Source organism: Amblyomma maculatum, chromosome 5, assembly GCF_055883805.1.
Source record: "Amblyomma maculatum isolate TAMU_Amacu chromosome 5, ASM5588380v1, whole genome shotgun sequence".
Taxonomy (NCBI): Eukaryota; Metazoa; Arthropoda; class Arachnida; order Ixodida; family Ixodidae; genus Amblyomma; species Amblyomma maculatum.
The window spans coordinates 80854769-80869647 of NC_139348.1; the positions used below are offsets into that span (position 1 = coordinate 80854769).

The following is a 14879-nucleotide window of genomic DNA, read 5'->3' on the forward strand; positions in this document are numbered from 1 at the left end:
AAAACAATGTTAGACTTGAACTGTGTTTACGCATCTTCATTTGGTTCTTTTATTGCTATGAAGACTGACCAATGGTTAGTACGGTATTTTGCTTTATTCTCAATATGCGGGTCCCACTTCTTTGTGGTTCATTCTGTTCGCGCCATGCTATCACTTCCGGGTCGTCTGAAGCGGCTTCTCGCCATCTCCGAAGGCGCCGAACGCTCTACGTGCGCTGACTATTGTCCCCGATGACGCGTCTGGTTGCAACTGCGCATGCTCCGTATACTCCCGCAGCTGCGGTACCAGGGTCTCCGCAGCTGCGGAGACCCTGGTCCCGGCACAGAGCCGGATACCAAGCTGCAGCCGGCTCACCTGCGGAGCACGGAGCAGCTAGTTGCCAAAGCGATGGCGCATGCGTCATATAGGCGACGGCTGAAGACGATGAAACTCGCGAAGCTAGGCCAGTAAAGCATTTCTCTAAAATTCAACGAAGTGTCTCGCAATATACTTTTGGCATCAAGACTACAGAAGATTCGGCTTCACAAACTCCGTTATGTCCTGCCTGGCTAAACCATAGGGTACGAAGAAAGAGCGCGACTTTGGATTTACCGGATAGTATTAGTTCTTTATTCTGGACAATGAATTTAATCTCAGGTTTTGCCTACCTCCCTGACTATCTTGTCAAAAGGAAAAAAGTTCTTTTGCCGACTTCTGCTCAAAGGTGGTTCTCAAAAAGCTAAGCATTCCATTGAGGTGAAATTAACAGTTTACAACGCCCCATATGCGATGCAGTCGAGACAGTGGAGCATAATCTGCTCAAACGCCCATCAATTGAAGAACGCGCGAAATTAGAACATCTAGTAGAGTAACGCACTAGGTACCTATAGGTCTAGAATTATATTTGGCCCATTAGCCGGCCGTAAACAAGCGAGACATTCATCTATTTAATATTCTCCGAGATTATAAACTATGAAATTGTGAACAAATTTTAGCCCTCATTGTTTTGATAACCTTGCGCATACTCCATTAATTTCTTACTTTCAGGCGATTAGTGCGCTTTCGCACATCACTTCTTAATGTTCTGTTACATACCCCTAAGTGGATCTAAATCCATCATCCGTGGGTAAATATCCATTTTAGGGTGTTGCCGTTTATTTTTCTGATTCTGAACACCTATTCCTTTCTTTCTTTCTCCCTAAAAGAAAGATATTTATAAACAGGATAATTGCGCTCCTTTTTCATGTAAAGAATTTCAGTCAGAGATCCTCCGGGTTTAGCTTGTGTATCCAGTATATTTAGACTCCAGCGACTTGCCTTTTTTTTCACATTAGTTCGCGTTGTGGATTCTGGAGTTACCCAATGGTTTCTCTGTGCTTAAAAGGTCTGCACAAGGGCACTGTGAAGCAGTGGTCATTATGACGCCAGTATTGTTTCATTCATCTATGTGCTATGTTTGATACCGAGGCGTGATGTAAATCGCTAGAGTGCGAAATGTTTATCTTCTGCCAAGCCCTCGTTCAGCTTTGAGGTTGCACTCCACACGCTGTCATACGTTCAAACCGAACGGAGGACCATAAGTCCTCTCCAAGTGAACATCACAGTTCAGCTTCTGTTTCATGTCACAATGTAATGCTTCGGTCAGTTCTGATAGCACGCTTTTCCAATTTGTCAGTTATGGATATCTTTTACCACATCGACACCTGTGCTCAATTAGCCCTAGAGGGTTTATGAGAGGTTCTTGTACAGGAAAAATTATCTCTAAAATTACAAGATTGAAGTGGATATTTTTACATAACTTGTGGAACTCAACAATATAAAAATTGCGAGATGTTTATAGGCAAAAGAAAAAAAAAAATAAATTACGCTACACAAAATCGGTGCTACCGTAGATTCTGCGGTTTTTAAGAGGGCGTACCAAGGAGGAAGAAAGTAATTAATCCCTCGTATGTACCGTAATACGTTTCATGTACCACCTTTTTGCAATCGGCTGCCGGGTTACACACGAACTGATATATTTTTTCCTGCCTTCTTATTCACAACTGTTTTCATCACGTTCCAGAAAGAGCATGTCCGTCGGAATGAGAATGTTATGACGTATTAGCTTAACTACGTTTGCAATTGAGCAAGCTATATGGCTCAACAGTTGTGGTCTTAGGCTGCTTCAAAAGGTCTCGTTGGGTAAAATCGACTGGCGGCCGGAGTATTTCGGGGAAACTAGAAGGCAAATTGGTGTGCAGCTTGTATTTAATCTCCATAGAATGAAGGGCAGGCTGTCTAATTCAGTTCTAAGTCAATTGTGACGATGTGCATAACTTTGATCGCCAATTTTCCACGGCATTCATCAATTGTTCACGAGGTACTCAGCACGTTCTCTCAAAGTATAGTTAACGCTACAGCTCAAAATGGTTTTACTTATCTTGCATCAACGTCAAGAAAAGGGGACATTATCTTTCATCTCATTTTTTACTTGATTACATTACCTTCTTGATCCCATTGCAGTGTAGTTAAGTGGATTGTATTCCTATTTGCATGCCTGCCGTCTGTCACTAACCCGGAAACAATACTTCAGTCAGAAGTGTTATTCAGCAAATACATGAAGTCACTTTTTGATAATAATAAACCAACACCATAATGCTTTTGCACCATCTTACAATCTTACCCAAGGTTTTTGGTATTAATTAATGGCATTCAAAGACGTCGTCGAGCTCAGATTTCAAATTTCATAAAATATTAGGGCGACAGCCTTGCTAAGCTTATGGTGCAGTTCGCGTCCGTTCCATGTGAGTGTATGCCGGGAGACGTGAGAAATCGATCGCCATTCTCCTTGTCTAGCGTGAGGATGATAGTAGGGGTGAAATGACGCTGCGTGTTTTCACAATCATAATCATGGTATTTGCGATGACAATTGTGGTGAACTTTTTTGATAATGATGGCTGTAACAATAATGGTGCTGGCGATAGTAAGGACGAAAATGATGACAGAGTTAGTAAAAGCAGTCCTATAAATTGGCTTTCGCCATTTACGCTTTTATGTAGACGTAAGCGAAAGCTTTAATTTTTTACTCATATAATGCATGAAGATTCCAAGTACGATATTACTTCGCGTAAAGCAGGCTTTAATTACCTAAACAGGATCCGCTTTGGGTATAGCACAACACCACTACCAGAAAATTCGGATTCATGTGCTTCTACACGAAGCTGTATTTTTACCAAACTCGAGTCGGAAATTTTAATTGGCCATATTACAAGACGTTATTTCTAAAAACCATAAAAGTTGCCGACAAGTATTATAAAGACAGCAACATGCTTTTACATTTCGTCCTTACAGTTCATGGTACAGGTTTCAAATGGAGACAGCGTGAGCACCACGCAGAACGATTCCTGAAAATTAATCGTAAGGTAAATTATAGCTTATGGTTTTTCTTCAAGGGAAGAGCTATACAACTATGCAGGTGCCAAGTTTATATACAGCCTCACAAACAGCTGGCAAGACCTACATGCTCTTCTTACAAAGGACGAAAACCGGATGAGGGATTGCTTGAATCTTGTGCGAAAGGAACTGCCAGAGCCTTTCACATACGTTTATGCCCGAAACACATTCGACCTGGAAGCCAAAAAACAGGTAAGCAAAGATTTTTATGCACTTTTTCAGTCCTTGGTGCGTCTTCGTACATGGTGGTTGTCCATGTTCATTCCCATGCTGGTCATAGATCAGGGTTCCAGAACATATGCAAATACATAGAGCATTTTCTAGGGATAGCTGATGCTACCTTCAATGGTAGACGAAAAGAACACAGAATTGAAAGGGTAGTTACATTGATATAAAGATTATTGGGCGTAGATATCACGTGTTTTATGATTAGACATATAAATTCTGTAATAAACGAATTGTGCATAACTTTGTAATGACGGCATGCAGATTTGCCTTCGTACAAAACGATTTCGTGTCGCGGCAATCAGGAAGAATTACTAGATCAAAGAAGCATACTGCTTGAAAAATTTCTGAATACCATGTCTGGCGCATCAGAGAAAAGTTGGACGCAAACAAACCACTCTGTGCTTGATACATAACGTGCACACACTTTAGATGTTTTAGGTTACATATGTACGCATATCTGAAAATTTATACCACTCCGTAAAAGTCGAGAAATGTATTTTTGCACAAATGTCGTATGGATTTGGATAACATTTTTAACGTAATAACAACGTTAGCCTTTCATTCAGAGCTATTAGCATAACATTAGCATAAACCACTCCGAAATAGACATTGTGCTTCTAAAGCTATACCTTTTCAACAAAAATAGCAATATGCACCATACTAAACGTTTTACAAGCGTGTATATCACGGTTACTGCTTTCGGAACGATAATTGAATGAAATATAATGTACTTTATGAAATTTTGCTGGTTCACCTGAGGAAATATTGCCTAAACATTAGTATCAGCTCAGAATGGGACCTGTTCCGATGTAACAACGTCTGCAACGCATACAGCCAGGCAAGTAACTTTTGGCGTCTTGGTTCAGGGAACCAGATATGCTCTGTTCTAGAATATATTTGCTGAGGAACTATGACTTGTAAAATATTTCGAGTCGAATACGCAGTCCTTACAGATGTTGTTTACATTATTTTTGAACTAGAATATCGTATTGTAGAGTGCTTTTTCCCATATTTAAAAATTTTGCCTAGTTCACAGAACTTTTAAGGACAAGTGTTGTTTTTTGTATCTTTGCATTGCATTATTCAACATTGTCTTTGTATACTCGGCAGAAATGTACTCAAGGTATGCCTTACATTAAACGTTCCCAAATGTACTACACTACATATGCTTTGGAGGATGCCTATGGGGCGTTAGTGAAAGGAGGGCGTCTGGTTTCGTGTGCGCTGTGAAATCGATTCACTATGTGACAGAACGCTTTTGGGTAAATGAAAAATGACAACACAACCATACTGAACGGTATTTCTTATATTAATATGTAGATAATGATACGCATAAAGAAAAATACTGTGCGTATTTTGGTTTTTCTAATTTACTCACTTATTTAGATCGCACTATGCATTTTTGATACATCATAGCAATAGACTAGGTACAACCTAAATATGAAGAACAGTAGAAAGAAATTAGACAAAATGAATGGACGAGAATTGAGCAGTGTATTGTCTTTGAAACAGTGAAGTGGATAAATCCAGAAACAAGAGTATTTAGTCTACAACGCTTGATATAATAGAACACTGAATCAATCCATATAGAAATGATAACCAATAAAATTACATTTTTAACAAAGAAATCAATTTGAATAGGCAACTCATTACAGTGAAAAATACTGACGAGAAAACAAATAATACACCTAGTTCGTTTCACTGAAAGGCCTATTTGCACCTATTATAAAACTGTGGTCCATCGAAAATGGAATGTAATGAGGGTGCGGAAAAGTATATTCTTTTTCAAGGCCTGTTGAGCACACGCTAATTCCATTTAAAGGTTGAAACATTTGCTTCATTTGCATTATTGAGGCCGGGGGCTATAATCTGACTTGCTTCGTTATCTATGCTGACATTTATGGTGCACATTTTACATAAATTTGCCGGACAGTTTGTTGTACCTTGTAACCTGTAGATCACGTTTACCTGGTAATGGTCTCACATTGCGGTCGCATGTTCTAACTGATATTTTACCAGCGACATATATGATCTATTTTTGAACCTTAGGGGCAGCGCCAAGAATTCGTATATGCAGATTGTCTCTCTATTCAACTTTCATGCCAAGATGTCTAGCTAAGAAAAATATGTGGTTCATAATACATATAAATATTTAAATTAACTTGCCTTAGTAAGAGAGAATTTCCCTAGCATGAGGCCTTACAAATCTAGGAACCAGAAACTGTAACGGTGGATTAGGTGTACCCATTCTCCTAGCATTCTAACCACACCGGTATAACACAGAAAGCTGGTTTTACAAGCAACCTTAATGTACTGTGGCGACGCTAACCCGAATATGCGGCAAAATTTGTTTTAAGGCTGTGTCATTCTCTAACACTTTTAAATAGTGCTACTTGTGCCTAACGGCTTACAGATGTAACCATTTTAAGAGAAGCCTCCATAAGAAGGCAGCGTAGATAATAAGAATATGGGCCGAATGTAGGCTGTAAGGGACACGATTTAACAATCGTTCATCACCTACAGCGCGTGGAACAGGACGTTTTTCAAAGTCTATATTTATTTTATCTAGATTTCCATTTTGCTTTGTGGCTTCCCTTCCTCCGATTCATACCACCCTAATAATGCGGTGTCCTGAACCGCATTATTGCATATTGGGACCTTCCAAACTGCTTCCCTGACATTCTATACGGTGCTACATATACACACCACATTCTTAACCATCAGAACAACTCATGTAGCTAACAATGTTTCTCGACAAGGTTTTCTCCACGTAGCCCAGTTAGCTCACTGCACACAACGCGCGGCTTCGACATAGTGCCAATATTCATGCCAATAAGCGAAGGCAGATAGCATAAAAAAGCCTTTTTGGATGGCCCAAAAACTCTTTCTTCGTCTAGCTGGGTTGTGCATGAGGGCGCCACGACAGGCGCGGCAAACTGCATTGCGCGTTGGCAATATTGTTGGCACCTGTGCGAAGTATGGTTAAGATTGGAAGTAGCTTTGTTAATGTCTTGAGGCACGCAATACAGTTCTGATAGTAGTCTAGACTGTATCATACAACTCACAAAGAACAACACAAATATTGACGTGTCAAATTCGATATATAATACAACGTAGCGTCAGGGCTTCACGACGCGATCGGCGAATCAACGTCGGTTATAGGACAATTAAAATATAGCGTCCTTGCTCACTGTACTCCCCCTGAAGCTTCTAAAGCGAACCGTTCCGAGACGCGAAACAAGCTATAACCGACAATAGCTAGTGGTTAGTTGATAATTTGCTCAGTTATCTGTCCGCCAAGGAAAGGCGCTTACTTTATCTATTGGCTTATATATAGCCTCGTATATGTATTTTTTTTTATTTTGCACTTCATCCTTCTTTTTTTAATCACCACCATCCTAATATAACCACAAGAGAGAGCAAAATTTATTGCGGAGGTCCCCTGGCGCGCTTAATGCTTGCCATTTGTCATGAGCGAAAAGCCGGCAATACAATCGGACACCATGCAAACTATAATTTAGAGTGGCAAAAAGTAGTAATTATTGTTTCCAGCCACGATATATATTTCCAGTGCTAGTCTCAAATCGGTCGGAAACCGCTGCCATAGCCTATAAAGTACATGGGTATGCCAAACTTCATATATTGGGTTTAAGAGCTGCGTTTATGTTTAAGGTGGTAGCGGCAACTTAAATATAACATAACGGGCAATATAAATTAGCGCCTGTCTTTATTCATACATGTGTCTGCCTTGCCTTTGTCAAATTGTTTGCTCTAACTTCATCTACAAAATGCAGAACCAATTTGCCTCATAACACGCACTTTTGAAAATGAGGGAGTCGTTCCTCAGTGTCATTCACTACGTAACGCTTTTAAAGGAAGCCGTTCTCGCAAGCGAAACAAGGAGTAACGGAGAAAAACTGGAGTAACGGAGAAAAAATTTGAAGGCTGTTCAATAGGAGCTCTTTACTCACGTACGCAGGCGTTTTGGACATGACTTTTTAAAATATCAGCGGTTGGTCCTTTTTTCTTTCGTTTCATTCACCTCCTTACTCAAAATAAGAACGAAAACTAGTGCGAAATATAATTCACGATTTTGATTGGCACCACTACCACTAGTGACCAGTCGACATTGTCTGCCGACACAACGCAAGCAACGCTGCAAGTTGGCAACCACCTAACATGTTCGCCCAGGTCATGTGTATATTCTGTCGCTGCCTGGAAACAGCCGCACTGACCTCTCTTAATATATTGAGTACGCTAAACTGGAGGGTGAATTTTCTAACGTTAAAGGACGATAAAGTTCAGATGTTATTTTCTCTATACCATCTGCTATATTACGCTCAGGAAGGAAGTCCTGTCCAGTCGTGCTCGTACACGACGATATTGCTGAAAATGCAGCTTGTCTCCGAGCAAGAATTCTAGCACATCAGAGTGAGCATGAGCGAATTTTTTCGGTAACTACGAAATATGAGTACGTAGGAAAGACATACCATAAAAGGAAGCAGATAAACAGTAACGAGAGAGTTTAAATGAAACGTGTTTCAAATGCTGTCGGAAAAAAAAAAACATTTAAGCGCCCTTCTCTGCTCTTCGATATTATCTCAATCGGCTAATAACAAGGTGCTAAGTTAGGTACTTCGTGTTTATTGTGTTGCCGAATAATATTGTTACGAAGCGGCAAGCCGATGAAGACAGGAGACAGAACATGACCGATGACGATGGTAGATGAAGTTTAATGAATGTTCGCGGGCCTAGCGCGAGCGCTCCTGCCCGCGCCACTGCCCTCTTCTTCTTCCTTGTCGTCCGTAACATGACCCGGGGCCACCGAGCGATCGTCCCGATCGTGGACGAGGAAGTTTAGCGATGTTAATGATTTTATGGCATGATGATGGGCGTGTCTGGATGCTTGAAGAAGAAGAGGAAGAAGGAAGAATAGAACGGTTTGCGGGTACGATGTCTGATGCGTGGGTGATCCGCCTCCCTTGGAGCTGTCAACCATCCGTCACCAGGGTTCATAGGACCGATGGCTCGAGGTCATGTCGGGCAGCTTGGGCGGGGGTTGCGTGTTCGTGTCCATCGGTTCCTTCAGGTCATTCGGGTCTTTCGGGTCCTTCGTCTCCGTTCTGATTGGTATGTCTGTTCTTCTTGTCTTCAGGTCCGGGCTTGGGTCTGGGCGGTGATAGTTGTTCAGGTCTGGGCTTGAAGGGCTGGGGCGAAGCTGCTCGGCGATGTCCCTGGGCCCTCGGTGATGGTCCCGGCTTAAAGGTGGCGTCGATGCTCCAAGGCGAGGATGGGGATGCCGTACGCCGCACCTCCAACCAAATGTTACGAAGCGGCAAGCCGATGAAGACAGGAGACAGAACATGACCGATGACCATGGTAGATGACGTTTAATGAATGTTCGCGGGCCTAGCGCGAGCGCTCGTGCCCGGGCCACTGCCCGCTTCTTCTTCCTTGTCGTCCGTAAGAATATTTTGGAAGCGTTATATAGCTTAGAGGACCGTGATGAACCAATCTATAAATTATATCGCAGTTTTACTTGCGCTCAGGCTGCAGCTCGTGCGTAAAGCCGTGATGATGTACTACAGGAAGCTCCATCTTGTTTGGCGTCTCTAAATTCTTCGTGATCTGTTTGGGAGCTTTGCAATAATTCTGGCATCACTACTGGAATAAGTGGCATCACAAGACACAATAATAAAGTGGTGTCATAATTACCGACGTCGTCTGTGCACTAGCTGAAGATCATGTCGACATGTCACTTCCGCTCACGGCTAATTATGCGTAACGGAAGAGGGGGAAATAAAAATTGGTGAAAAGAACAGCCACAGAGCCAGATAAGAGCCAGTTTTAAGCTTAAAGCTTATAAGCTGAAGTATTTATCTTTTCTTAGCTGCCTAGAAAAGAATGTCAATTAGCAGATTATTAGTCATTCCACTCTTACTCCATCTTGTGCTAGTGCAGAAGGCTTCCTTTCGAAGCCTAGTATAAAGGGTGGTAGTGCGCAAGAAATATCTTAATTTTGTCGTCCTTTAAACTACGCTAAAGTTGGCATCTGTAAAGCGAAACCACCAGGCAGCGTTCAATAAACATCTTAATGTACCAGAATAATAAGGAGTCGCTAGATTGCAGTTTCTAGCCTGCGACTAGAAATATAAGGCCGCTGTGAGCGTGAAACCTTAATTGCGCAGAAACCACAGTTACTGCAGTTAGCTGATCACTTGCGGCAGCCCAACCAATCACGTGCATCAGGAAACCTCACGCAGGTTTTTGCTCTCGTTTCCAAATATTACTGATAGGGTGGAACAAAACAAAATATCTCAAAAGGGAGTGAATAGCAGCGTTTAGAAAGCATGTAACTTAAAAAAGTTTTATTTGAGAAGACAATGTAAGCGCCACTCCTTGACAGCCTGCAAAAAACCCAAATTATCAACAAGTGGGTTTCATCTTTTACTCCTTCCTTCGCGTTCGAGAATGGCTTCCTTTGCAAGCGAAGGATATCACTGTTTCAGTCGGCGATCGCATCGCCGCTTGCACTGTGAAGCCCCCAAGCTGCACTGAAATTTAAATATCGTGTTTGTCGTGCCCGTACTTTTGATAAGATATGGGGGCCCTTAACGGCAGATTAAAAGCCAAATCCTTTATTGGATCTTACTCACGGCCATGACCCTGTCCGTCCGGCCACGAGAAGTGAAACTCTTCTTCGCGAGGCTTCGCAAGTTACCGCGAGATTGCAACGTCATCAAATGGTGATATCATAGGCCGTGACCCACAACGTCACATCTGATTTAGTGTAATATCTCGAACTGACTTTATCATGGCGCCCGGGATCATAAAACACGCATCATAATTCTCCTTGTCTACTGTGAGGATGACAACGATGACAATGGCTCTGTTTTAGTGATAATGAAAATGATGAAATTAGCAATGATGATGAAGGAACATTTAGTTGGTGATTATGACGAGAGCAAAGGTGATGCACCGTGCGCACCAGCAACGCTTACACTTTCGCATTTCTGCATTTCCACGGTCTTCTCGGAATTTTTGAGACTACTATTAAAAATATAAGAGTGGCTGCGTAAATTATAACAACCTTTTTAAAATAAATTGTGGTTTACGCAGCTGCCGACAACAATGGCGCCTTGTCTCTTGACACAGCACAAGCATTGAAGCGCCTCTGAATTTTACGCTAGTTTTTGGGCTCGCTTATACATATGAGTTTGACTGGAGGTGTGAAAGAAACCAATAAAAAATGGATAAACAGAGAAATTAAAAAAAAAAGGATATTCTATGGGCATTATAATCGAAGAGCGTTAGTAAACGTCTTTTCTTAACGGCCAGGAAATCGGCGAAGTTATCAGCTAACATAAAGGTAAAGTTGCCTGTTAGGTTGACTTTTCTGCACAACACTGCTGTTTTAGGGAAAGTGGATACGCCTGCCTAATACTACTGAAGGAATTAATCTTTCCAGGTTAACATGGTGATCAGGTGTTGCTGGAGGGCCTTCATGTGATGTTCCCTAGGATAGAAGAAACCAGTAATGAACCCAGGATTCTTGAACATTGTAGCAAGGTGGCATTGCAGCAATTCCAGAGCCGGTATCTAGGAGGGCCGCCCATGCCGCAGAGAACACATCCCTATCACCGGCACTAATAGTAGAAAGCCGGAAATGCCATATAAGTGTCGCATTATAAGCTTCTTCATGCTGCTGCTGACGCTTTTCTTACTCAATCCAAAATGCAATAGCTCGGACTTTTCATCTTTCGAGTCTTGAATATGATGTGGTAATAAGAGTCATTCTTGTTTTAGGCCGAAGAAATTGCCAGGAGGGTTAATGAGACCCTTGTCGAATCGATACTGAATATGGCTGGGATTAAGAACGAAACGAAAGATTCGTTACTTACTAAGGTAAGAAAATAGAGCTCTGGTTTTCAATATCGAGCATGTGTATATTAGAAAAATTGTTTCCATAATGTTTACTTTCATGTTGCGAAATATACCACAGCCTCCTTTAAGAATAATAAATACTGCTTGTTACGACAAAAAGCCTCGAACCTTTTGTTTGTTTTTATTTTATGAAGAATTTGCGAATACTGTCTGCAGCAATCAATATGTCCATAAAAATGTACAATATCCTTTGGTGGCCATTGATACTGACGCTTACGTAAAAAACGCAAGAGATGGTTAGCAATATTTTATTTATAAAACGTTGTTTACAATATCGTTCTTACAGTTCAGGTAGTGTAAATTGTGCAGTATTACGTATACAAAGTGTTCACTTAGTGAGTAGGTTTTCAGTGGCTTTGAAAAAGGAACACTGTTCTCTTTTATCTTGTTTATATAAATACATTTACTTAAATAGCCGGTCTGTAGCCGTTCTCAGTCTAGCACATGCCTGAAATGGACCTTTGAGCTAATTACGAAGAGTTTGGCAAACCCTGCCCTCGTGCTTAACGTTCGACAAGCTACGAAGAATTCTCAGGTTCAGTTATTAGCTCTCATAATATATTCCAAAAGTTGGGATCAGAACATCAATTATTCTCCCGGTGGACGTTTGGAGCATAACATATTAGAGGAAATTTGAATGTTGTAATATTGTTAATTAATAATAAAAGCAATAAGCAACAGCGGCCAGGTTCTATTCAGCTCTCACAGTCCGAATAGTATTTCGTATAGAAATGTTTTTTATTGAGGAAATAAAGCAATAGGACACAATATATTACAGAATATTTACGAATGACTTAATGCTAAAATAATAATCCCTGAAACTGTATCTCCATCGGAATCGGCTCAAGCTTATTGTTCTTATTGTTAAAATATGCCTTTCAGCATACCTGGTCTAAATACAAAAATGCGTGCCAGGGCACCTATAAATGCCAACAACTGTGGGTGGTGGGGCCCTGTACCCATTCTCCTTTATCATGTGGCCGGGTAGGGTGATAATAGTGACTTCAAAGGTGTAGCCTGTATGGCACCCAAAATTAATAGCACGTTGTTAGGAATCTTAAGAAATGGCAAGTGTCGCATCAGTAGCAGGAACGGGACTCAAAGGTTTGTGAGGAGGCCTGTCTCCGACGTTCATGAGAATTTTACCGCATGTGTCAGCGCAGCATTCAAACGGATGCTCCTAAACGTCACCTTCGCACGGCGACTGAAACAGCCGGGAAGGTTTTATCCACACGGTTGAAATAAGAACGCGTGGAGCGGAGGAGAAAGTTCTTTGCGGGCACTGCAAGGTCTTATCGAGGCCGCTTAACACATTCGGAGATTACGTCACTCTCTGTAGAGAGGATGCCTCGTCATGTTCTCTCAGACGGTGCATTGTGTGGGGAGCCCACTCTACACGCACAGGGCAAGGAAATGCTGCCGCTATAGCTGACGTCGTTAATGATGTTTAGTGAATTCAGGTCTATTTCTTTGTTGCTTTTTTACTGCAGCTTCAAAGGCGAATGTAGATGGTGAAGGATGGAAATCAGAATCGCGGCAGGCTCTGTTTTCATAGTGTTTCTTCCTAACTTATGAAGGGCGGATTTTAGAGTTTCGCTAGACGATACCAAGTGAACCTTTATTCAAAATATGAATAAAATATATCATTCATAGGCTGAGATGAAGGCTACAGACGATGGCGGCCACCCAGCTGAACAAGCGAAGCATTCAAGCACCCATTCGAAAATCAGGCACGCTCGCGCTCCGCCATGCACGTTGTGTTAAGACCGTGTGAGAATGTCTTAATAAAATACACTAGACCTTAACCATGGCGCAGGCGGAAGAGTAGCGGATATTAACACATCTACTGTTTTTCAGGTGGCGGCAGTAACGTTCAAGATTGGTTATTCAGACAGTTTATTTAACAAAACAGTTCTTGATGACCTTTATACGCAGGTGTGTATTTCATATCACCATTTTGGCTCATTTCCTATCTGATTGCTACATTAAACCAATGGTCTTGCTACTTGGATTAAGATAGAAGAAATACCTTTTGAATCCTCGTGCAATTTCCCTGCAATGTGTCAGTTCAGCTCCACGAGCTCCACGTACAGCACTAAACTTCTGAGTCGCGGAGTAGGACCGCCTGCCAAGCACTGCTTCCTTTCTTGAAAAAGGTAGCACTGTCTAATGACCAGTGATTTTGCCTCAAAATTTTGCCTTTGCAGGTACCCTGTCATTTTACATAAACCTAATGCAAGGCAGCTCTTAGGTTTAAAGCGCACGTTAACTTCTCCATGTTTCCTGGTCTCAGTTGCACTTCGCCCTCTGCTGCTACACCGGTCTGATTGCTTTCAGGAGGAATTTACTTGCTTAATTTACATGCAAACGGATTTTCGGGCCTCATCATTACAAATGTTGTCTTGCGATATATTGTACCAGCAACATACAGTAGGAGTAGAACATCTTGCTTGAGTGCAAGAGGACCATTGTTCGTATTCCTGTGCCGCGCTATCTCACACCGCAATCGGTTGTAATAGCCAATTGAATGGATTAACCAGGCGTCAGGGCGCAGCCTCATATCAGTGGCAATAATGATAAGGAGCTACACCGGAAAATAGAATATGGCTACCCCAGTCTAGCAATTGAATAGCATATTTAATAAGAATACATCAAATACCGTTGTCCCCTAGTCCCTTAGTCCCGAGCGGCCGAGCTCACCACGACGGCTAGCCGACCTCTTGCGGAAGGGGATAAGAATCGCGGGCTCCCAAGAACCATCTTTGAAAACTGAACATATAAACGGTTAACGAAAAAATCTTTTGTGTTGAGGCAAGATTAGAAGCGCTGTTGTAAGAATTAACGGGCTCAAATTGCATATGTTATGTCTCATGTTAAGAGGACGAATGAACAAAACGACGTCGTAAAAGCTGAGTACGTGCTATGCTATTGCGGTTTGAAGGACAGCCCTGAAATAGGTGTGTGATTACTCGTCACTAATCCTGTTTTTGGCATTCGCCCCTTAATCTTCGAACACTTTGGGTGAACGTCAAGTACTTTCAATAATGAGGCATCTCTCACCTCACCCGATCTTGCAACTCCAACTAGACACAATAATAAGTGATTGGGATAAAAACTGCTTTGCACATTAACATGCTCCCTCTTAAGCATATTGAACTAGTGACAGTTCGCTTTTAAGTAGAACTCAGAACCCGTTGTTCTTTTCAAAAAAAAAAATAATGCGAGAGATGCTCTGGCACGTGGCCACTTGGTTCAAGGAATATTAGTAATAATCTGACGAGTTTTTGTTTAAACTG

At 41.7% G+C, this 14879-nt stretch overlaps 1 protein-coding gene across 5 annotated transcripts in view; it reads left to right on the forward strand.

The window, feature by feature from the left end:
• Positions 1-14879, forward strand: part of LOC146188585 (membrane metallo-endopeptidase-like 1) — a 158133-nt gene that overhangs the window by 71055 nt on the left and 72199 nt on the right. For all 5 annotated transcript variants that reach the window (XR_014707559.1, XR_014707560.1, XR_014707558.1 and 2 more), the window contains 3 exons: positions 3411-3603; positions 11446-11544; positions 13441-13518. Coding sequence is in view for 1 of the 5 variants with exons in the window: in XM_084603858.1 (XP_084459984.1) it covers positions 3411-3603; positions 11446-11544; positions 13441-13518 (370 nt within the window). In the remaining 4 variants the exon portion in view is untranslated. The remainder of the gene's footprint in view (positions 1-3410; positions 3604-11445; positions 11545-13440; positions 13519-14879) is intronic.